Source organism: Mobula birostris, chromosome 8, assembly GCF_030028105.1.
Source record: "Mobula birostris isolate sMobBir1 chromosome 8, sMobBir1.hap1, whole genome shotgun sequence".
Classification (NCBI taxonomy): Eukaryota; Metazoa; Chordata; class Chondrichthyes; order Myliobatiformes; family Myliobatidae; genus Mobula; species Mobula birostris.
Window position 1 is genome coordinate 148,612,526 of NC_092377.1, and position 24,347 is coordinate 148,636,872.

General features: G+C 43.3%; 1 protein-coding gene across 1 annotated transcript; it reads left to right on the top strand.

The window, feature by feature from the left end:
• Nucleotides 1–1,559: 1,559 nt before the first annotated feature.
• Nucleotides 1,560–22,527, top strand: LOC140201821 (stanniocalcin-1-like). Its single transcript, XM_072266525.1, has 4 exons — nt 1,560–1,801; nt 7,815–7,957; nt 13,619–13,830; nt 18,547–22,527. Exons 1-4 carry the CDS (start codon nt 1,657–1,659, stop codon nt 18,818–18,820), a joined length of 774 nt encoding a protein of 257 aa, XP_072122626.1. The 5' UTR covers nt 1,560–1,656; the 3' UTR covers nt 18,821–22,527.
• The last annotated feature ends 1,820 nt before the right edge of the window (nt 22,528–24,347 follow it).

Here is a 24,347-nt window from a genome sequence, read left to right on the forward strand (position 1 = left end):
AAATCAGTGAAAAACGAGCCTGGATTCTAAATTTTCACATCTAAAGAAGTCATGATTTGAGAATCATAAGATCTTTATTAAAGTGCAGGAACATTAGTGAATCTCTGAACTGTAAACCTTTCCCAGTCCTTAAATCTCAGAGCGCAATGATAAACAGCCAGGAGATGCTGCTGAAGATACGCGACAGAGAAGACAGGAAGAGAAAGAGAGCGAGATATATATATATATATAGATAGATAGATATATACAGAGAGAAAAAGAGAGAGCGAGAGAGAAAGAAGGCAAGTTCACACTTCAACTCTAAGATAAGCTTCCAGGCTGGCCATTATTCAATATGGTTACAGCTGGTCATCCAGTTTAGTGCCTGCTCCAGTTCCCCCCTCTATCTCTCCATCCCTCAAGCTCGAAGAACAACATCTACCTCCTCAGCATGTCAGGCAGCAACTATCGAGAAAAATGTACAGTCAATGTTTCCGGTCGGGATCCTTCATCTGGAGTTGAAGGATCCGGGCTTCATCTGGACTTTCCATTCAGTCCAGATGAAGGGTTAACTGTCCATTTCGTTCCAAAGATGTTGCCTGAACCGGCTGAGTTCCTCCAACACTGTGTGTTGCTCTAAGTTCCAGTATCGACAGACCCCTGTGTCAACACCTAACTCTTCCTCAAATACATTGAATCACTTGGCTTAATATCTACAAGTTCACCGCCCTCTGGGAGAAAATACTACTCCTCTTCTTAATAATAAATAGCTGATCCTTTATTTTTAGATTGTCGCCTTTTTACCCTGTACTCTCCAGGAACGTGCATGAAGGCACAGCCTCTCACCGAGAACTCCTGGGCTGCCCGACTTGCACAGTGTTCCCGGCGTTTTCTACTTTTATTTCTGATTTTCTACACACGCGTGTCCGCTTCTGGATTGCAATCGATCTCCGATCGGCTTCAACATTACAGACCGTTCAATCACAGGAAAATCGAGCATTCGGATTGTTCGATCCATAGCTGCTACACTTACATTTCTTTTTTGTTTTAGATAAAAATGCTTCATTGTCCCTGAAGTTCCTTCTGCAAAACAACAAAAAAAAACCCTACCCCTTTAGTATTGTGTCCTGACGGACGATGATAATTGGGCTTATTTCACACCGTGGTTTGCCCCGATGAAATAATTTAAAACTCTTTGATAATGGAAATGAGAATGCACTGTTTTCCAAGGCTTGCGTACAGGTTGTGAAGCCTGTCTTTCGTCCTTGTGAAGTTAAGCCTGTCAGTGCGCTGAGCTACACCTGCATTGCAATGTAAACGGAGACTGCAAGCGGCTCGAACAACCCCAGCGCGAAAGCGCGGGCGCTGCGCGTGTGCGCACACGCCTCTAACTTTTTGGGACAATTTATTCAGTGCGCCAAGCGTGGGTATCGCCTTCTGAATGGACAGTTTCTCGCAGCTGCCTGTCATTGGTGGGTATGTTACTGCTTACGATCTGACTGCATCTTCCCGCCCCCCCCCCGGGGTAACACTTGTATAAATGTGACCGTGCAGCCCCAGAGAGTGACACACTCACACATGCACGCTCACTCGCTCGCGAATGCACGTCTGAGCCGCCGCAAGAAAGTCACAAACGGCGAAAGGAAGCCTCCCCGGAGTCACCGAGTCGGCGCAGCGATGTTGCACAGATCAGTTGTATTCGCCTTCCTCGTGTTCGTCCAGCTCGGAAGCTGGTCGGCTGCGGATGAAATAGCTCCACAAGTTGAGGACCAGAGCGATTCAATTGCATCTCGAAGGACCAGGCTGTCGGCGCAGAACTCAGGTAAATAAAAGGCGACGTCAGTCTTGGACCTCCTTCGTTTCTCTGCATGCAGATAACCAAGTGAAGGCATTTAAGTGCCGTTTTGCAACTTTCGTGCCCCTCCCAATAACAAAAACTCTCCTTTGCCCTTTGCCAAAAAAAAACCCTTGTTTCATTTACGCTGAGTTCGCCGTCTTGCTTTTGCTAGTGGTCAGGGAGATATTTACTTGCAGTTAATGCAAAATTAGAGCGTAGTGATTTCGAATTGAAACCGGTGCCTTTTCAAGTGCGCTGACATTGAATGGACACATGGAACAAGGTCCTCTCTTTCGCTGCAAACTTCTGCCGTGGTGCAGGGGCAATAGAAAAGCTCCCGCTTAGAGGGGTGGGTGTGTGTGTGTGTGTGTTATTGATGGGGGCTAGTGCTCCTAATTACACACACCAGCGAGTCAGCTTTCACAGACCTGACTGCGGAACCGGCTCCAGTTGTCTGCAGTACCCAGCGCGCGCGTGTGTGTGCCCGCTCCCAAAAGTATTCAGTCACTAAGGGAAACCAGGGCGAATCTCCCTCGGGAGAGTCACAAGATAAAGGCGTTGCTATTATAAGGATAAAATAATAAGCAGTTCTCTACCCCGTCTCCCATGCAAAGTGAATAAGTGAACTTTCTCCCGTTGAGGCTGCGGCTTATAATAACTTGAAATCCCCCCCGGCAGGGTACAGCGCTCCGAACTATCCCGTTCAATTTATATTTGCAGTCACAGCCCTCGCTGGACTCACCTGGTAACCGTCCTCACTGTGCACTCTACTCCGATACTGTTCACCGTAGTGTTAAATATGCAGTCAGTCCCACTGTCTAAAGACAATGCAGAAATGGTATTTTCCAGAGTAGGTTCCCTATTCCCAGATCTCCAGGAGGAGAGTGTGATGTCCTCTCTGAACGATATAGGGTAGTTGCTTCTAGTATCACAACTGGTGTATTGGCTGTTTGAGGAGTCTCATCAAATTCCCTAACCATGCAGTGCCCCAGATTTGAAGCGGGGCTCACGAACATCAGCTTCTGGGCTCATAGCCTGATGACTGAAAATATTTACTATAGTTCTGTTCTCACTGCAGTCTTTATTACAGGAATGCATTTCTCTGACATGATAGTTTCACAACGCCCTTAATATTTGGTAGCTTTATATTAAACAGCGATTTTTCTTGCAGTGCTGTCAGTTATGTTTTTTCTCCTGGTGGCAGTGGGAAAGGTATGTTTCTAAAATACTAATACCTTCTCTTTGCGAGCATTCACCTAGCTTTACATTCATCACCTTAATGTTGATGCTGGGTCAATATTATCACTGGCAGTCGAATCAGTTTTGATGCCTTCATCATAGAAAAATCTCAGCACAAACCTTAGTTTATTCAGTTGTGATGGCTGACTGAACTCTTCCCTGAAGACTGGGAATGAAGCCCAAGGGTCCATCCCATATCTATCCTGCGAGAAATAGCATCCTTCTCCCCTGCCAGTGTGTGGAGACTTGCTGCATGTACACTGGCGGTTATATTTTCCCACAAGTTTAGCCAAGTCTCTTACTTTCCAGGTTAGAAGGTCCTGCTTTGAGAGGGGGGAGAAAAACCTAGGCAGATATTTTGGTGTGGCTGTAAGGGAGGGCTTTACTGCTGCCTTTTGAATGAGATGTTAACCCAATGCCTCTTTGCTTTCTAAACTCAATTTAAAAAGAAAACTCACAATGCTCCTTTTGTATAGTCCAATTCTGTGATCCCACGTGCTTATAAGAATGTAGTGTACAGGAGTACACGGATTTAGGAGTTATAAGTTGATGAGCCAAATAGTTTCTTCCTGAGCTGTAGTAATTCTGTGATTCTACATGCTCAGAGGGGCTTTACTGGTGTCCTATCATCTATTTATCCCATTCTGAACAAACTGACGAAAACAGCAATGTGGTCATTAGGGCAGCACAGGGATGCAAGGAGGTGGGGCCACTGCCTCACAGAGTCAGCAACTCAGGTTCAATCCCGACCCCTGCCTGTGTGGAGTTTGCACGTTGCAAGATGTTGTTGGCTTCTTCCCGGTGTTCCAGTTTCCTAGTGACATGTGGACTGGTGGGTTGCTTGGCCACTGGAAGTTTCCCCCAGTGTAATGTGGGTAGTACTGATGGGAACATGGGGAGAACAGATTACAAGGGAAATCTGTCAGGGAATGGCATTGCTCAATGAGATGGCACAAACCTGATGGGCTGAATGGCCTCTTATATCACCTGGAAACGCATCATTTTTGCTGCTCGTGGGGGTTTACTGTGCATGATTTGAGTGTTATCATGGTTACTAGACTTCAAGGTGCATCAGAGGCATGGAGTACTTTGGACCGCATCTGATGTCGAAGGCTCTAATGAAATGCAAGTCTGCTATGCTAATTCATTTTGTATGGCATACTGGTTACAATACTGAACAGCTAGAGGCTGCAAGGGATATCTGAAAGAAGTAACAGTGATTCCCTGTATGCACAGGTTACTATTGTGCCTCAAACATTTACATTTCATGTGGCATATACTCCTCAGGCAATTTTCACTATCAATTATTCCACAGTAAACATTCCCCTATTTTAACTATTTTGTATTCTGCTTTTACTAATATGCAAGTTGTTCTGTTCATACTTGCAATGGAAACTGCCTTTAATTGTCTATCTGTTGTGACATCCTCTTTTTATGTGAGGCTGCAATGCCTCCAGTGGAAGGAGGATATCATTACTACTTCAATTTTCCATTGGCCAATTCCAGAGGCATTGTTTTTCATTATCAATGGAAGTGAAAATGAACAGGATCTCAAGATTACTAAAACAGCAATAAAGATTCTAAAGTGTTGCGTCTTTGTGTGCAATTCCTTTCTGTAACAGCTCAATGGATCTGTTAAGTTTCTGTCATTCACAATATAAAATAATATTGCCTTGTAATAATAATGTTGCTTTGTATTGAGGTGCTGCAGCCAAAATATCTGCAGTCTCCTAAGTACAGATCTGCATGAACTCAGCCTCCCTTTACTTGACCTTGTAGAATGACCTTGCAATGTTAAAGGGCCACATAATTACACTGTGCATTGACTTGTGTTTGCAGAACAAGATTCATGAGCTGAATAACCTTCCTATGTGAAAAGGGGCGGAGGGGAATCTTAGTCTTATTATGAGCATCACCACAGGAGGTGTGGTAACATTACCACAAACATATTACTGTCTGCTGTACTCCAACTCTCAGTGCCAGATATTGTGATTGGAGCATCTTGGTTAGGTTACTGGAACAGTAATCCAGAGCCCTGAATTACTGACCCATAGCCATGAACTTAAATTCCACCACGGTTGTTGGGATTTTGAAACTAGTTAGTTGAGTAAATATGCACAAAAATAAATTAGTAACATGTGTTTAAGGTGTAACATGTAATTAGTAACATATCATTTGTCCAAAATGAGAGTTCTTCCATCTCTGCCCAACAGGCTCCTGGTGTGACCGTGGACCATTGGCCTTGCAACTTGTGTGCCCAGAAGTGGCATATTTGGGGATAATTTGTCATGCATGATAACTGTCCACATATGGTTAAGGGAAAATGTGTTTTAGGGGTCTCCAATGCAATAAGCACGTAACTCAGAATTCCGATATCCTCAGACTGCACAGCTGTTAGACACCTTAAAGTAAATCAAAGATGAGTTCTTGCATTTAAGGAATTAAACATTGACACATCTCATTGAGCACCTAGACCTTTTGCACATAACAGATCGTTTTTTAACCCCGGTTTTAGAATTCTAGATTGTGGATTCTAAGTTACAACATACTTTGTATAAAATAGATAAACATCCAAGTTATTAACAATACCAATAGAACAGTTCCATATTTAAACAACTTTATGTCCATCAAATTCCACTTGTCACAAGCATTATATCAGCCTTTCAAAAGATAATGAACCATAGCCTGAAATTTAACAGCCATTGATAAAAGTGATCCTGAAAATACTCAATGGACCAGACAGTATCTGCGGAGAGTGTGTAAGATAAGTTTTAATGAAAAGTCACTGACCTGAAATGTTAGCTGTTTTTCTCTTCGCAGATGCTACCTGACTTGCTGGCTGTCTCTAATCACAAACAACTGTCCTGCCAAAGGGTCTCGACCCGAAACGTTGACTGTACTCATTTCGATAGATGCTACCTGGCCTGCTGAGTTCCTCCAGCATTTTGTCTGTGTTTGTTGGTTATCTCTGGCATTTTCTGTTTTTATTGCAGGTTTCCAGCATCTGCAGTTTTACTTTAGGGTTACAGTTGATCTTAAGTTGACTTCAGCATCACAATAAATTGCACCGGCCTGAGTTAGTTATTTGTAGAACTGGTCCCTGAAGTAAAAGCTGGATTAGTAATGACCTATTGTAATGATGAACAAGAGAAAATCTGCAAATGCTGGAAATCCAAGCAACACACATAAAATTCTGGAGGAACTCAACAGGCCAGGCAGCACATATGGAAAAGACTAAACAGTCAATGCATTTTGTATGTGTTTATTGTAATCCTGTTCTGGCTCCATGATCACTGATGATTAATGCCATAGAATCTCATGGTGTGCAGGTACAAATACTTAAATAGACTTTGCCTTCCAGAAACAGTGAGAGGACTTGATCATCCTCCTACTATTTAGTCTCTCTGGAGAGGAAAATCCCATGTGAATAGGTGTAAACTGAGATGCAGCAAGCATAATTTTGGCTTCTGCAACACGAATAATCTTAACAATAGAGTGGAAAGTAGTGGATCACCAAGATAGCTGTCAATCTCTGTCCCTGTATCATACTGCATCCAATTAGTCTTCCCGATGACTTCAGTAGCCAACTCTCCAGCATTGACCTTTGAGTCTCCCATGGTTGCAAGTAACATGGACAACTCAATGAAGAAGAGCTGCCTGTATTGAAATATTGTGCTTCACAGGGAGGCGAAAAGACTAGTTGACGAAGGCTAAGGTCACCCATTCCAATGACAGTCTATTTACTTACCATCTTGCTTTGGGTGGGTGGGGCACAATTAAGATGGATGTACCAAGCAGCCAATATTATGAAAGATGGGGATATTATGAAAGTTCCTCGTGAGTGTGCAACTCGATGCTTCTTTCAAAGTACATTTCATGGTAGAGGACTGGAGCTATCATGGCTGGATATTCTGTGAGCTCCTAATTTTACTAGAATCAGACTCAGGTTTAATACCATTGGTGTGTGTATATATGATTAAATTAAATACATGGTGCAAGGAGGGAGCAAAGAGATATTGAGGAAGTGTTCATGGTTTCATTGTCCACTCCGAAATCTGATACAAAGGAGAAGAAGCTATTCCTAAACATTGAGTGTGTGTCTTCAGGCTGGTGTACCTCCTCCTTGATGGTAGGAATGAGAAGTGGGCATGTCCTGAGTGTCGGGAATCCTTAATGATATTTGCCAACTTTCTGAGGCCTTGCCTTTTGAAGATATCCTCGATGGTATGGAGATGGCTGAGTTTTCAATCTTCTGCAACTTTTTCTAATTCTGTGCAGTGGCCCCTCCATACCAGATCATGATGCAGCCAGCTAAAATGCTCTCCACAGTATATCTATGTAAATTTGCTTGAGTCTTTGGTGACATACCAATTCTCCTCAAGCTCCAAATGAGATATAGCCATTGTCATATCTTCTTTGTAACTACATCAATATGTTGAGCTCAGGATAGATCCTCAGAGATGTTGACACCCAGCAACTTGAAACTGCTCGGAACTTACTCTTCCACTATCCATCAACCACCTTTAGAGTTTAGCCCCTTCCTGTGCCAATTTAAAAGCCATGTGGATAATTCTTGACAGTTAATCAAATCGTACTTTGTTCCTATTGTCATTGCATTGACAGTAAGTGCAGAAGGTGCTAAGAGAAAGCAGCAATTTTTTTTTTGTTTGTTTGCAGGAATCCTTCTCCCAGGAAGGCTTTCAATTTAGGAAATCTCTAGGAAGTCTTTTGGAGTTAACGTTGTTTTGTTTCTCCATAGCTGAAATCATCAGGTGCCTGAACAATGCTCTCCATGTGGGCTGCGGAGCATTTGTGTGCCTGGAGAATTCTACCTGCGACACTGACGGCATGTATGATATATGCAGGTCCTTTCTGTACAGTGCTGCTAAATTTGACACTCAGGTACGTAACTCATTGACATATCTGTATGTGGACCTTATGGTGTTGATATACACAGTGGTAACTTTACTAGCTACCATCTGTCCTAATAAAGTGGCCTGTGAGTGTATGTTTGTGCTGCTGTAGCCTTTGACATGCCTCCTGCACCCCACTATTGTAACACATGGTTATTTGAGTTACTGTCATCTTCCTTTCGGCTTGAAGCAGTCTGGCCATTCTCCTCTCACCTCTCTCATTAAGAAGGTGCTTTCACCCACAGAACTGACCCTCACTGGATGTTTTTTTTTTTGATTTTACACCATTCTCTGTAAACTCTAGTGTCTGTTGTGTGTGAAAATCTCAGAAGATCAGCAGTTTCTGAGATACTCAAACCACCCCGTCTGGCACTAACAATTATTTCACAGTCAAAGTCAATTAGATGTTTCTTACCCGTTCTGATGCTTGGTCTGAACAACAACTGAACCTCTTGGCCATGTCTGCACGCTTTTATGCATGGAGTTGCTGCCATGTAATTGGCTGATTAGATATTTGTATTAGTGAGCAGGTGCACAAGTGTACCTAATAAAATTGCTACTGAGTGTAGATTAGCCATGGCTAAGTTGGCCATTCTCTCACCTGAGTCAGAAGGTTGTGAATTCAAATTCCAATCTTTGTAACTGAGCAGTACAGTGGAAAGGCTACACTACAGAGTCATATAGCACGGGAACTGTCCATTCCACCCATCAAGCTCCCTTTTACGCTAATCCTCTTTTATTGCCTCCCTCATTCTCAGCTTCTTCTTTAATGCATCTTTCCATTTCATCACAGCCTCTTCTTGGAGGAGTAAGTCCCACATTTCCGAGTAAAGAAATGTCTCCTCAAATCCAGTTTGAACTTCTGGTGACTGCCTTAAGTTCCAGATGACAAGATTTGAACTCTGCCCTATGGAAAATACACCTATCCAGTAAAATCCCATGTAATTTTCTAACTTTCAGTAGAACACCTCCCTGTTTCTTTAATCTGCAGAACAAGAAGAGCAAGAGTATTCATTCATTAGTGGCAGATTTCACTTCTCAGCACTTTTTATGCCTTGCCTGAATCTTAGACGAATAACCCAGATCAGGAACTGTGTCACGTTGATTAGCTTGTGGACGCACTGTCACTGGAAGTGAAGAGCAGAATGACAAGACAGCCATGAGGAATCGTGTAGGGAATTTGTGTGAAAAGACATTGGATTGTAGTGCTGAGGCTTTATAAGGCTTTGGCCAGATCACAACTGGAGTATTGTCAGCAGTTTTATCGAAGAAAGGATGTGCTGTCATTGGAGAGGATCCAGGGGAGGTTCATGAGAATGATAGCAGGAATGAAAGGATTAACATATGAGGAATGTTGTAATTGCTCTGGGCTTGTACTCACTGGAGTTTAGAAGAATTGGGAGGGGGGTCCTCATTGAAGCCTACTGAATATTGAAAGACCTAGATAGAGGTGGACATGGAGATGCTATTTCCCATGGTGGGGGAGTCTAGGACCAGGGGCACAGCCTCAGAATACAAGGATGTCCCAACAGAACAGAGATGAGTAGGAATTTAGCCAGAGGGTGGTGAATCTGGAATACAGTGCCACAAATGGCTATGGAGGCTGTCACTGAATATGTTTAAAATGGAGATTGATAGGTTCTTGATTAGTAAGTGCTTCAAAGGTTATGGGGAGATCAAATGGCAGAGCAGACTCAATGGGCTGAATCCCCTAATTCTGCTCCTGTGTCTTATGGTCTTGCGTGCAATATGCAGAGGACACAGAAAACCTCAGCTTATGTAAGCTGCCAAACAAATTTCAAAAGACAAAACTCAAGCACCTTGCTGACAGACCTTGTCCAGCAGAAGATCGCAGACTTGAGCCAACGAGCAAGTTCTTTTGCAATTCTTTCTTTTGGGTGATGAGTGTCACTACCAAGGCCAGCATTTATTTCCCACTCCTGTTCTCTTGGTAGTGAAGGTGCTTCCGCAGTGCTGTTGGGAAGGAGGTTCAACAATGATGAAGGACTGGTGATCTATTTCTGAGTCTGGATGGCGTGTGGCGCGGAGGGGAACCTGCAACTGGTGGTATTCCAATGCATCCCGTCCCCTTGCTGTGGGTTTGGGAGATGCCATCAGTGTAGAGTTATACGATAACACAGCATGGGAATACCATCTTATCCATGCCAATTGAGATGCCCAACCCCACTTGCCTGTATCCCTTTCAACATATCCAAATATCTCTTAAATATCATTATAGTAACTGCCTTTCCCATTTCCTCTTGTTCAATGTATGTACCATATATACATCTGAATAAATAGCGCGAGGAAGTTACTCCTCAAGTCTTTTTAAATCTTCCCCTAGTTTTTAGATCTCTTCCACTGGGAAAAAGACGATGTGCATTTTTCCTATCTATGCCCCTCGTGATTTTATACACCCCTCTGTCATCTTCACTCCCAGGAATAAAGTCTTACTCTGCCCAACCTCTCCCTATAGGCCCTTCAGTCCTGGCATCGCGCTTTCAAGTCCTGGCAAGCACATAGTTACTGTCAGGCTGGGTGAATGTCTAGAGTTCATTTTGTAGACGGTACATATTGCAGTTGCTGCATTCACTGGCCGCCTTATTAGGTGCCTCTTGTACTTAATAAAGTGGCCACTGAGTGTATGTTCATGGTCTTCTGCTGCTATAGCCCATCCACTTCAATGTTCTACGTGGAGATGCTCTTCTGCACACACTGAGTTATTGTCACTTTGCTGTCAGCTTGAACCAGTCTCATCACCCTCCTTGGACCTCTCTCACTAACAGGGCATTTCATCCACAGAGCTGCAGCTCATTGGAAGTTTTTTTTTGTTTTTCATACCATTCTCTGTAAACCCTAAGGACTGTTGTACGCAAGAAATACAGTTTCTGAGATACTCGAACCACCCCATCTGGCACCAGCAATCATTCTACATTCAGAGTCACTTAGATCACATTCATTTCCCATTTTGAATCTGGCGCAAACAACAACTGAACCTCTTGACAATCTCTACATGATTTTATGAACTGAGTTCCTACTATGTGATTGGCTGATCAGATATTTGAATTAATGAGCAAGTGTACAGGTGGCTGGAATGCCAATCAAAAGGACAACCTTGGGTTGAGTTGTCAGGTCCCTCAAGTCTGTACCGACCATCAAGCACCCAACTACACCGATTATTCTCACATCGGTGTCCTGGGTTCTACCACTCAGCTGCACACTGGAGCTAGTTTATGGTGGCCATTTAACCCGTCAATTCACACAGCTTTAGTTGTGGGAGGAAGCAGGAGCACTGAAAAAAACCCCACATGGTTACAGGGAGAGCACGCAAACTCCACACAGACAGTGCCAGAGGTCAGGATTGAACCCAGGTTGCTTGGCAGTAGCACTGTTACCTGTGCAAGTGTTTTCAACACTACAAATGTACAGGTGCGTGTTAAATGCAGCCGAGGCAACAACACATTAGCTGCGTAGGATCAACAACATCAGAGCTGGACTTCAAGGGCATGACACTAGATGTCAGTGAACCTTCCTCAACCAGAAAGGAAGCAAAGAGGGAAGGATTCAACCAGTTAAAGAAGTCTGCTGCCCTTTAAACTGATCTGCCTGTGGCTACAATACACTTGGCCACTTTCTGACCTTTGGAGTAGATTAAATGTGCTGGCATCCCAGCCCTGTACACAAAACTTTTTCTATGAAGTCATAGAGTCATACAGCCAGGAATAAGGCCCTTCAGCCCAAGTGACCCATGCTCAGCTAAGCTAGTCCCATTTGCCGACATTTGACCTTTTCTATCCATATACCCGTTTGAGCATATCTTACATGTTATTAACATACATTTCTCAAACGCTTGCAGCTCATTCCATATACAGACCTCCTATTAAATCTCCCTTGTCTCATCCTAAGGTTCTTGATTTTCCAGCCCTGGGATCGTTCACTGTTTTTGTACCCCTTGTATTTTTATACGCCTCTGCAAGGTCGCCCCTCCTTCTCCAGCACTGCAATGAATAAATTCCCATCTGCTCAACCTCTCTGTATAACTTAGTCACCTGAACCCAGGGAAATTCCTCAAAGTGCTGTACACTTTCCAGCTCAATGCGTTTTTCCTACAGCAGAGTGACCAACACTGAACACAATATTCCAAATGAAGCCCTGCATACATGTATTAAGATTGAAACCTAAGAGGTAACTCAGCACTGAGTGGGTTCTACAGTGTCACATCCAGCACAATCAAAACTGCAAAACCTTTCTCTGAGTGCCTGGGAACGGGTGCCAGTTTGGGGAGATCTGTCTCCCAGCAGAGTCAACTAACAAGCTGATGCAGCAACTCGCAGACTCGCACTTTGCAGTCGGCGTCGTCACTCTTTCTAGGTACATGATAACTCAGGGGCGGTATTACAACGAGAAGGAAGTGTACCTGGATGTCCTTAGCATTGACTCTGGACCCCATGAAACTCTGTAACCAAGTCGAACATGACTCCTGTTGCTTACTATCCCCCATCCTCCCACAGCCGACGTATCAGTTTACTGATGCACAATGGAAGTGCAGGAGCAAGAGGAAAGAAAGTTCTAGGATTCTATGTTCTGTGTACATCGTGAAGAGGTGTTTGGCAGTACTGCCTCTGGAATATTGTGTTCTGGCAGGCGGCACCATAGCGTAACAGTTAGCGTATTGCTTTATAGTCCCAGTGGTTAGGGTTCAATTTCCAGTGCTGTCTGTAAAGAGTTTACACGTTTTTCCATTTGACGGCTTGCTCTGGTTTCCTCCCACATTCCAAAGAGTTACTAAGTTATGGGCATGTTAAGTTGGCACCTGAAGCACGGTGACACTTGCGAGCTGCCACCAGCACCTCCTTGGACAATGCATTTCACTGTATGTTTCAAAGCACATGTGACAAATAAAGCTAATCTTTAAAATCATTAAAAACTGGCTGAATCTTAAAGTTTTCAGACTGTTTCTGCAGCTGGCACTGAGTGAACCAGTGTGATGGAGAAACTTATCAGTCCAACTGTCCTAGGTCTGTGACGTTTGGTTGGTCTGTCTGCTATCCCAATCCTTGTGAGGACAAAGTCCCGTTTTCACAGTGAAAGAACCATATGTTAAATGGCGATCTGAAAAAAAACCTGCAGATACTGAAATTCCAATATAAAATCAGGAAATGCTGGAAACACATAAGTCAGGCAGCATCTGCAGAGAGAGAAATAGTGTTCATGCTTTGAAAGGTTGGGGATCTGAAACTTTTCACTGTTTCTCTTTCCGCATATGGCCATATGACGCCTGACCGGCCAAGTTCCCAACATTTGCTCTTATTTTGTAAAATCCCTCAAGTCATGTGAGACTTCTATTCTGGTGGATTCAGAATAAATCCAGCAGAACTGAGCATCCATGATACAGTATGCATTATGGCAGCAGAAATATAACCAAGCAAAAACAAACTGTGGCACATGGGATCACATCTTCAGATCCAGGACATTAACCCTACATCTCCACCAACTGCAAAAATAAAATCTGACGATAGCTAGTCAGACCTTCACGCTAAAGAGAACAAAGAACCTGAGATAAAACTCACTGCTATTTCAGAAAACGATTGTTTTCTTTACGCTTATTTGTAATTCACGTTTTTGTGACTGTTGATATTTTGTATCACAGGGAAAAGCCTTCGTCAAGGACAGCTTAAAGTGCATTGTCAACGGGATCACATCCAAGGCCTTCTTCACCATTCGCCGATGCTCCGCCTTTCAAAAAATGATTGCTGACATTCAGGAGGACTGCTACAGGAAGCTGGACATCTGCACAATGGCAAAACGTAACACCGTGGCAATAGCAGAAGTCATTCAGCTCCCCGCGCACTTGAAGAACAGGTAGGCAGGGGGTTTCCTGGCACTGCCGAGGGTGTCAATAAAACAGTGCGAGTGTCCAGGGGCAGTGCAAGCTGTTGACATTGATTAATTTCAGTACAAATTCTCTAAGAATCTTCTAATATTTGGAGGCTGGTGGAAGGTATGTGATGGTGAATTGTTTGGTCAAGCACGCCTGAGGAACAAGGCATTAGACCTCTGTTTCCCAACGCCTTCCTCTTCCTTGCACCTGGCCCATTGCAGACTAATTGGTGCTCAGTTGTGTGACAACTTAATTCCACTCCCATATGAGAGCCTCGGGGTGTTGGGTAACTACTTAGATATCCTTCAGCTTTCCCATGACTGAAAAAAATACACGTAATTCATCATATTGCGACCTGAATATTTTCTGTGTCAGATCCTTGCTGTGGGGCATTGCAACTTCAAATATTGTCCCACATTTAATGAAGCAGCCCTGTAAGTCAACACTGAATTATAAATTTAAAACCAGCTCATAGTTTCATTTTCCAGAGAAGTACGTGTCATTGTTGGAGCTTCAGTCAATATCCTGTAGATCTCTTTCACTATATCAGATCTTGAACTCTGCCAATTTTGAATTCCCTCAGGATGTGGATCAGCTTTATTCACCATATACATTTATATGTGTTAGGGATTTGCTGTGGTTAGTTGGGGCATGACATTCAACAGAAAGCATTCAACAATTATAAAGAATAAAGAATTTTATGTGTGTTTTATATATATAAAAGGCTTGCACATGTAAGAAAAGAAATTCTGTAAATCGAATTTCAAAAATAATGAAATGAAAAGTTTCAAATTACCAAAAACTTTACAACAAAGTAAATTACTATAAAGCAAACTGTAAAACCATTATATCAAAACAATATTTGACTTTAAAACGGCATCAATTTCCTTAGGTACACTGTTATGCAGTCTTATAAGGAAATTGGCTAGTAGGTTGTTCCAAGCATCTTGGAGAACTTGTCACAATTCTTCTGCAGACTTTCGCTGTCTTGATTGCTTCTGTATCCGCAGATAATCCCAGACAGCCTCGATGATCAGTGCTCTTTGTAGGCCATACCATCTGAAACCATATAAAAAACATAGAGTGCCAAATCTTTTGCACAGAACTCTATATGTGTGTGTGTAAATTGCATATATAAAAGATGATTTAAAGTGTCTACTGTGCGGGTGATTGGGGGGAGGGTAATAGATAGAGGGGGATGGGGTGGCTATCTATAACGGTTGATCAGATTAACTGCCTGAGGGAAGAAGCTTTTAAGATGGTGTGAAGGTTTGTTTAGTTTTCTTCATTGTCTTCCTTTCAGTGGATTGAGACGGGCACTCTGCAGACAGTAGTTTTAGGACTGCTGGCTGCAGGTTTCAGACTCTAGTTCAGCTCCAGGTCATAAACTGGCTGTCATTTAAGGTGGATAGGAATGATCAGACTACACTACTTTGAACATTAGAGTTGGATAGCTTAAGTGTCCTAGCTAATCCCTCAATTAATATCACTTGACTATATCCTATCACTGCGAGTGGGATCTTGCTGCACACCAATTGCCTGTTGTATTTTCTGCATTACAACAGTGACCATTTAACACTTTAAGAGGTGCTTCTGTCCATTTTTTTCCCGTAGTATTGAGACTTTCAGGCCATTTGTCAAAGTCCGACATGGGAGGCTGGTCAGGAAGATTCAGTCGCTCGGCATTCAGGATGAGGTAGTAAATTGGGTGAGACATTGGCTTTGTGGGAGAAGCCAGAGAGTGGGAGTAGATGGTTGCCTCTCTGACTGGAGGCCTGTGACTAGTGGTGTGCCACAGGGATCGTAACTGGGACCTTTGTTGCTTGTCACCTGTATCACTGATCTGGATGATAATGTGGTTAACTGGATCAGCAGATTTGCAGATGACACCAAGATTGGGGTTGTAGTGGACACTGAGAAAGGCTAGCATGGCTTGCAGGGGGATCTGTATCAGCTGGAAAAATGGCAGATGGTATCTAACGCAGAAAAGTGCACAGATTTTCCACTTTGTTAGGACCAACCAGGGTAGGTCTTACACAGTGAATAGTAGGGCACTGAGGAGTGTTGTGGAACAAAGGGACCTGGGAACACAGGTACATAATTCGTTGATAGTGGTGTCACAAGTAGATAGGGTTGTAAAGAAAACTTTGATCACATTGGCCTTCATAAATCAATGTATTGAATACCGAAGATGAGATGTTATGTTAAAATTGGTTAAGACGTCGGTGAGGCCTAACTTGGAGTATTGTATGTAGTTTTGGTCACCTACATATAGGAAAGATGTAAGCAACATTGAAAGAGTACAGAGAAAATTCACGGGGATGTTGGGAGAGTCTGGAGGACCTGAGTTATAAGGAAGGATTGAATAGGTTAGGACTGTATTCTTTAGAAGGTAGAAGATTGAGAGGAGATTTGATAGAGGTATAATTAGCATAAAAGCAAGCAGGCTTTTTACACTGAGGTTGGTTGGGACTACAGCCAAAGGTCATGAGTTAAGGGTGAAAGGTGAGAAGTTTAAGGGGAACATGAGGGGTAACTCCTTCACTCAGAGGGTCGTAAGAGTGTAGAATAAGCTGCTAGCACAGGTGGTGCACGTGAGCTCAATTTCAAAGTTTAACAAAAGTTTGGATAGGTACATGGATGGTAGGGATATGAAGGACTATGGTCCCGATGCAGGTTGATAGGAGTAGGCAGCTTAAATGGTTTTGGCATGGACTAGATGGGCTTCTGTGCTGTACTTCTCTATGACTCTCTCTGCTATTGACGGCACACTGTGGGACAGCACAGTGATGCAGCTAGGTGAGCCAGGACCTCCCCCTGTCCCAGCTTCAATCCTTACCTTGGGTATGGTCTGCATATTTCCCCTGTGACGGCATTGGTCCTCCTTCAGGTCCTCCAGTTTACTCCCACATCCCAGAGATGGGCGAGGCTGCTGTAACTTGCTCCTAGTGTTAGGAGAGGTGTAGAATCTGGAGGAGATGAGGAGAACGTGGGAAGGATAAAACCGGGATTCATCTAGCATTAGTTCACAAGAGTGGTTGATAGTCAATGTGGACACAGTGGCCCAGAGGGTCTGTTTCCATACTGTGTCTCTCTGACTCCATGGCATCTCCTTTAACTAACGCCCAACCTTTCCATCCATCTGCCAAAGCTGCCCGTAGTGTATTGGGTGGGGGGGGGGGGTGGTGGTAGTGTAACCAGTATGTGGTATTGCCTCCAAACTGGACACGTTATCTCCTATGAGTATGCCAACCAGCTAATGTGACAGTAAGAGCTGTTCCTTTGCCCAGTCACACTCAGTGAGTACGGACTGTTGTACATTGAGTTAGACTGCCACATCTCTTTGTTTTTTTGCTGTGTCAGTCTCCACTATTCATCGACTGGAATCCCATTTGGGTGGCCTCACGAACGGATGTTAGTCCCTGTGGTCAGAATCAGGACTCGAGCTCGAGCGTAGAGTCAGTGTCATACTCTTGGACGAGATCTGGAAGAACGCCAAGTCGAGGCTAACATCTGACCGTGAACATAACCCAAGCAAATGAATAATTGTCTGTGAGATCATGCTGTACATCATGAGGGTGTTAGACATTCTGATGCCTGCACTCAAGGATATGCAGAGTTGTATGGATGCCTTTTTTTCCCTATCCAATAAACAACGTGAATTATATGGTTGGGGGCACCATGGTAACGTAGTGCTTAGGGCGACACTATGACAGTTCGGGGCATTGGAGTTCAGAGTTCATTCCCAGCATCCTTTGTAAAGAGTCCATGTAGGCCCTCCCCATGGAATGTGTGGAGGTCCAAGTCCTCCATTTTCTCCCGCAGACCAAAGATGTACCGGTTAATTGATTGAGTATAAATTGTCTGATGACTAGGTTAAGGATAAATCCAGGTTGTCAGCGGTTGCTGAGCAATGCAGCTCAAAGGCCCAGAAAGACCCATTCCATTCTGTAACTCTAAATAAGTATATGTACATGGCACATCGAGATCGTTGGGGCAAAGGACTGAGATGTGTTGCAGGTTCTCCATCCTTGTTTTTTGTATTCAAACATAGCAGCAGAATTAGGCTTATTCAGCCTGCTCCACCGTTCCATCATGTCTAATTTATTATCCCACTCAAACCCATTCTCCCATCTCCTATGCATAATCTTTGCCCTTACTAATCAAGAACCTATTGACCTCCACTTTAACTATACCCAGTGACTTGGCCTCCACAGCTGTCTGTGGCAATGAATTACACAAATCCGCCACCTCCCGGCTAAAGAAATTCCACCTCATCTCTGTTCTAAAGGGAAGTCCCCCTATTCAGAGGCCCTCTGGTCCGAGACTCCCCCAACTCCCCCATTATAGGAAACCTCCTCTCCACATCTACCCTATCTAGGACTTCCAATATTCAATAGGTTGCAATGATATCCCTGTTATTCTTCTAAGCTCCAGCAAGTACAGTACCAAGGTCATCAACTACTCCTCAAACATTAACCCTTTTATTCCTAGAATAATTCTTGTGAAACTCCTCTGGACCCTCTCCAAAACCGGCACATGTTTTCGTAGAAACGGGGCCCAAAACTGCTCACTTAACTCTGTTGCGGTCTGATCGATGCCTTGTAAAGCCTTGGCATTTTATTTGTTCTTTATGCATGTTCTTTCTTTGCATTTTCCTCAACTAATTATTAATCTGTTCCTACAATTGGCTCCAGGTATTACAACAAGCTACTGAAGAGCCTTCTGGAGTGTGACGAGGAAACAGTGAACAGCATAAGGGAGAATATGATGGCTGGGCTGGGTTCCCACCTCTCAGGCTTCATCCACCTGCTGCAGAGTGACCGCTGTCTGCCGTTACCCCACCGGGGCAGCTTCAACAGCCGCTCTTCCACCAAGCACCAAAAGCTCCGTGTCTTCCTGAGGAATCTCGGCAGTAACGAGGCTCCCCCTCAACTGGTCGGGAAGCCAGCCTCTGGCGAGAGCGAGTGACAGCCAGAGGTGAGGGGGAATGGAACAGGAGGCCTGTACCTGTCTGCAGAACCCAGGTGTCCCCAGTGTAACTCTCGAAATCTGTAGTGATCATATCGTGGCAGCTGACAGGAAACATGCACCTGGTTTTAGCACAGAGCTAACTGGCAAACAGTGAGCACCTTGCGTCCAGTCTCGGTCAAACTTTCCTGGCAATAGCAGCCCTCTACCTGACCTGCTAAACTCCTTCAGCCTAGTAGAACCAAGGATCACTTGAGTTTTATGAATTAATGACCATTCTTGACACAAACCAAGCTATCTGTTGCAAGTAATCACAAGATATACCCCAGTCTGGTACTGTGACATGGTTGTTTTCAGATTTTTTCATAATAAGTTATTACCTCAGACAGAGGAATGTCACATTAAGCAATAGCAACAGCAATTCATTTTGGGCTCAAGTATAGGCTACAAGGCTTCCCCAAGGTGACAGAACATAGCAATGTGACATTAAGATCCTGTTCAGGGAGAATCTCCCTGAAGGCTTATCTCATCAAGCGGACAATTGGTTTATTTCTCTGCTAGAGATGGATGTTATCATACACATATCATCATTCAGTTTGTTAGTTTTCCAAATATAGCAAAATCTGATTAAAAACCATGCCATTATCAGAGACCAGGCAACACAAACTATTTTCAAGCCACTTCACATTAAAAGTTAAGGCATTCTCTTCTCCACAGACTGCAAGGTTATAGTCGTTACCACTGAGACCAAGTGGTGGGAGCTGGCAACATTACAGTGAGCATCACAGTTAAGGCATATTGCAAACTTAGGGTTACAGTAGCTGTCACCAAGTTTTAGACCCAATAAAGTTCCACAGTTTGTTGCCTGATGAAGGCAAGGGCCAGGCAGCACCTATGGGGAGTAATAGACAGTCGACATTTCCCTTCATGTGGACTGTATCTCCAGAACTAATTGTTTTGATCATGAATACATTGTTTTTTGCAAATGTACTTCACTGTGGCTGTGTGTTTGGAGTACGCATCCCGTCACCAGCTGCACTATCTTACAAAGCTCACTCAGATTAATTTATTTATCACACGTCCGTTGAAACATACCCTGAAACGTGTCCTTTGTGTTAACAACCAACAGAATCCAAGGCTGTGCTGGGGGCAGTGCACAAGTGTTGCCGCTCTTTGCAGGGCCAATATAGCATGCCCACAATGCCCGGCAAAGCAACACTGTTCAATTGTCCTTCTAAAACAAACTGAAATATTTTTGTGTGTCACGCCTACTTTCTGTCCATTAGAAGAGTGGGGTTGATCTAATTGAACTGTCCAGGATGTTAGAGTGATTTCAGTAAGAGAGAGGTGGAGGGTGAGACAGAGAGAGATATTGTATGCTCTGATAAATGGAGTTCGGAATAGAGGGTCTTAATTTTGATATTAATATTGACTGTCTCATATTTTAACAGAGGCATCGCACAACAGTATTGATAGTAGCACTAACTGGGGAAAAGAGGGCTGTTTCACCATGTGATGACTTCAGACAGAGAGAATGCATTTGCATGGATTTGGGTGCCAGGAACATAATGCAGGATGGACTTTCAATTGTGTTGACACTTGGCATTCAAATTCCTTCAGATTTCCCATACATTGTATCCCAACACAAGGAGGCAAAAGGTTATGGAAATTTTGCTTGCTATCAGATTCCAAGGAGCTAGCACTAGAGCCAACCAGAATACAATGCCAGGGACTGACAATATAGGATCTTCCTGTAATATCTAAACTTAGCCTGAGAACTTGAGTGAATTGCTAGCAACAGCACAGAATGGGAGCCCTTGAAATCTTGGAGCATCTGGGAGCTCACTTGCTTGAGTGGACACTGGGAGAATGTTTATCTTGGCTGAGGAGTCTAGCTCTTGGGGCCACAGACTCAAAATAAGGAGTTGGTTATTTAGGACAGAGATGAGGAGGAATCTGTTCATCCGAGCATAGTGAATCTTTGGATTTCTCTGCGGCAGAGGGCAGTGGGGTGGCACTGACTGCATTAACAACAGTGATCAGTAGATTTCTGGACATTGAATGGAATGATTGGTGATGGGACAGAAAAATGGGGTCAAAGTAGAAGCCATGATCTTGTTGAATGGTGGAACTGGTTTGAATGGCCAGACATCCTACTCCTGAACCTGTGTTCTTATACCAGACCTATAGACTCCAACAGGACCTTACCACCAGAAGCAAAAATTGCCCCTTGCCCCAGAAGCAAGAAGGTAGAATGAAAAATTATTTTACAGGAAGGAAAAATGGTGAAGAAGCAAACTCAGTGATTGAGCAGTTCAAAGGGAAGCCATTGTTGAACCAGAAGTTCAACAAACCATTTTCATAACTGGCAGAATTAAGATAGGCAGCTTGAGTGCAGTTTTGGTCACCCTTGGTATCAGAGAGATGTGGTTAAACTAGACTGAGTGCTAAAAAAATGATTTATGAGGACTAGGAGGCCTGAGTTATAGGGAGAGGATGGCCAAGCTAGGTACTAGTTCCTTGGAACATAGGAGAATGAAGGAAAACCTTACAGAAATGTTTAGTACAAAGGTAAAGTGGATGGTCAGTCTTTTTCCCAGGTTAGGGGAATCCAAAACTAAAGGGCATGGGTTTAGGGTGAGAGGGAAGATTTAAAAGGGACCTGACAACTTTTTCATGCAAAAGGCAGTGCTATATGGAATGAGCTGCCAGAGGAAGTGGTTGATGCAGATCTAGAATTGTCATTTATAAAGCAGTTGGATGTGTACATGGAGGGCAGGACTTGGAGCGATGTGGGCTGAATGCAGAAAATTGAGACTAGCAGGGTGGGCCCAGGGCCCATGGAATGGATTGGTTGGGCTAAGCCTTTATCTGTGCTGTTTTGATCTATGAATCTATCTGAAGATGATCACCAATGTTTCCAATTTCCCAAGGCCGAAATGAAAATAATTGCCTGTAGTCGCATTTCTATGGGCAAAAGAAGCCTTCTTGGTATGAAATCCAGACTGGGGTAATATCCCCTACAGAATGAGAACTGTTATTTCAAGTTTCTTCCTGTCAGCTGACCAACAGAATGACAACTTCCAGGGAGCAGTGAGGAGCCATCCATAAATATCTTGCAGTTTTATTAGCAGTTGGAAACACGCTGGTAATGTGGAATTCCACCAATTGTGGCCATGCATTTGAGGGGGATGTTAGCCCCAGAAAAGTTCCGTCCCATGGTCCTTTCAGCTCATCGCTGTTTGCAGGATCCTGTTGCATGGATCAAGGGGTCAGCCAATGGTATGTTTAATTACTCTTGTTTGAAGAGATGCAATCAGGTGCTTGATAAATACAAGCATCTCTTGTGTATCTAAAAATATACTACATGCTTGTAACAAGGTAAAGCATTCCATTTACCTGCCCTCCTCGGTGCCAATGTGACTATTATGGATGGTCCCTAACTAACTGAGACGCCAACTTGTCAGGTAGAGTCCAAACACATTTCTATAATGATATTACATGTTATTTATTTTTAATTCCAAACATTGTAATAGATGGTCTTTTCTTTCTTGTGCCTTGTTTCTCGATGCAGAAGCTGCACAATTTTATTTTCCTGTGGGTCAGTGTTTTGCACTCAAGGCTTCCTGAATGTTGTCTGTTTTGTAACTGTATGTTTGTAACTTAAATATTAAAGTTATAATTACATTCATTAATATAGCAAATAAATTTGTGATGCTTTAATCACATCCTCTTGTGTGGCATTTGAATTCTTGCATTGATAAATCTGAGACTGAATTCATGTATGTTATGTATATGGAACAATCCCCCATTTTCACAGGAAAACTTATCCTGCTATTACTGGAAGAAGTTGCTGTAATTTATTTTGTTATAAAAAGTAGAATCCTAAAGCATACCAGGAGGCATAATATTAAGGTGACTGGAGAAAAGTATAAGGGGATGTCAAAAGTAAGATTTTACGCAGACAATGATGAGTGTGTGAAACACCCTGCCCGGGGAGGTTGGGGGGGGGGGGGGATGGTGGTAGAAGCAGATGCTTTAGGAACATTTAAGAAAATTTTTGATAGGCACATGGACCTTAGGAGAATGGAGGGTTATGTAAGAAGGAAGGTTCTTCACATGGATGAACTACAACAATTGTTCATCCCAGTTTGGCAAAAGAATAAATCAAGGAAGGGAGTGCACCTGTGGCTGACAAGGGAAATTAGGGATAGTATCAATTCCAAAGAAGAAGCATACAAATTAGCCAGAAAAAGTGGCTCACCTGAGGACTGGGAGAAATTCAGAGTCCAGTAGAGGAGGACAAAGGGCTTAATTAGGAAGGGGAAAAAAGATTATGAGAGAAAACTGGCAGGGAACATAAAAATTGACTGTAAAAGCTTTTACAGATATGTGAAAAGAAAAAGATTGGTTAAGACAAATGTAGGTCCCCTACAGACAGAAACAGGTGAATTGATTATGGGGAGCAGGGGCATGGCAGACCAATTGAATAACTACTTTGGTTCTGCCTTCACTAAGGAGGACACAAATAATCTTCCGGAAATAGTAGGGGACAGAGGGTCCAGTGAGATGGAGGAACTGAGGGAAATACATGTTAGTAGGGAAGTGGTGTTAGGTAAATTGAAGGGATTAAAGGCAGATAAATCCCCAGGGCCAGATGGTCTGCATCCCAGGGTGCTTAAGGAAGTAGCCCAAGAAATAGTGGATGCATTAGTGATAATTTTTCAAAACTCTTTAGATTCTGGACTAGTTCCTGAGGATTGGAGGGTGGCTAATGTAACCCCACTTTTTAAAAAAGGAGGGAGAGAGAAACCGGGGAATTATAGACCGGTTAGCCTGACATCGGTGGTGGGGGAAATGCTAGAGTCAGTTATCAAAGATGTGATAACAGCATATTTGGAAAGCAGTGAAATCATCGGACAAAGCATGGATTTGTGAAAGGAAAATCATGTCTGACGAATCTCATGGAATTTTTTGAGGATGTATCTAGTAGAGTGGATAGGGGAGAACCAGTGGATGTGGTATATTTGGATTTTCAAAAGGCTTTTGACAAGGTCCCAAACAGGAGATTAGTGTGCAAACTTAAAGAACATGGTATTGGGGGTAAGGTATTGATGTGGATAGAGAATTGGTTGGCAGACAGGAAGCAAAGAGTGGAAATAAACGGGACCTTTTCAGAATGGCAGGCAGTGACTAGTGGGGTAATGCAAGGCTCAGTGCTGGGACCCCAGTTGTTTACAATATATATTAATGACTTAGATGAGGGAAATAAATGCAGCATCTCCAAGTTTGCGGATGACATGAAGCTAGGCGGCAGTGTTAGCTACGAGGAGGATGCTAAGAGGATGCAGGGTGACTTGGATAGGTTAGGTGAGTGGGCAAATTCATGGCAGATGCAATTTAATGTGGATAAATGTGAGGTTATCCACTTTGGTGGCAAAAACAGGAAAACAGATTATTATCTGAATAGTGGCCGATTAGGAAAAGGGAAGGTGCAACGAGACCTGGGTGTCATTATACACCAGTC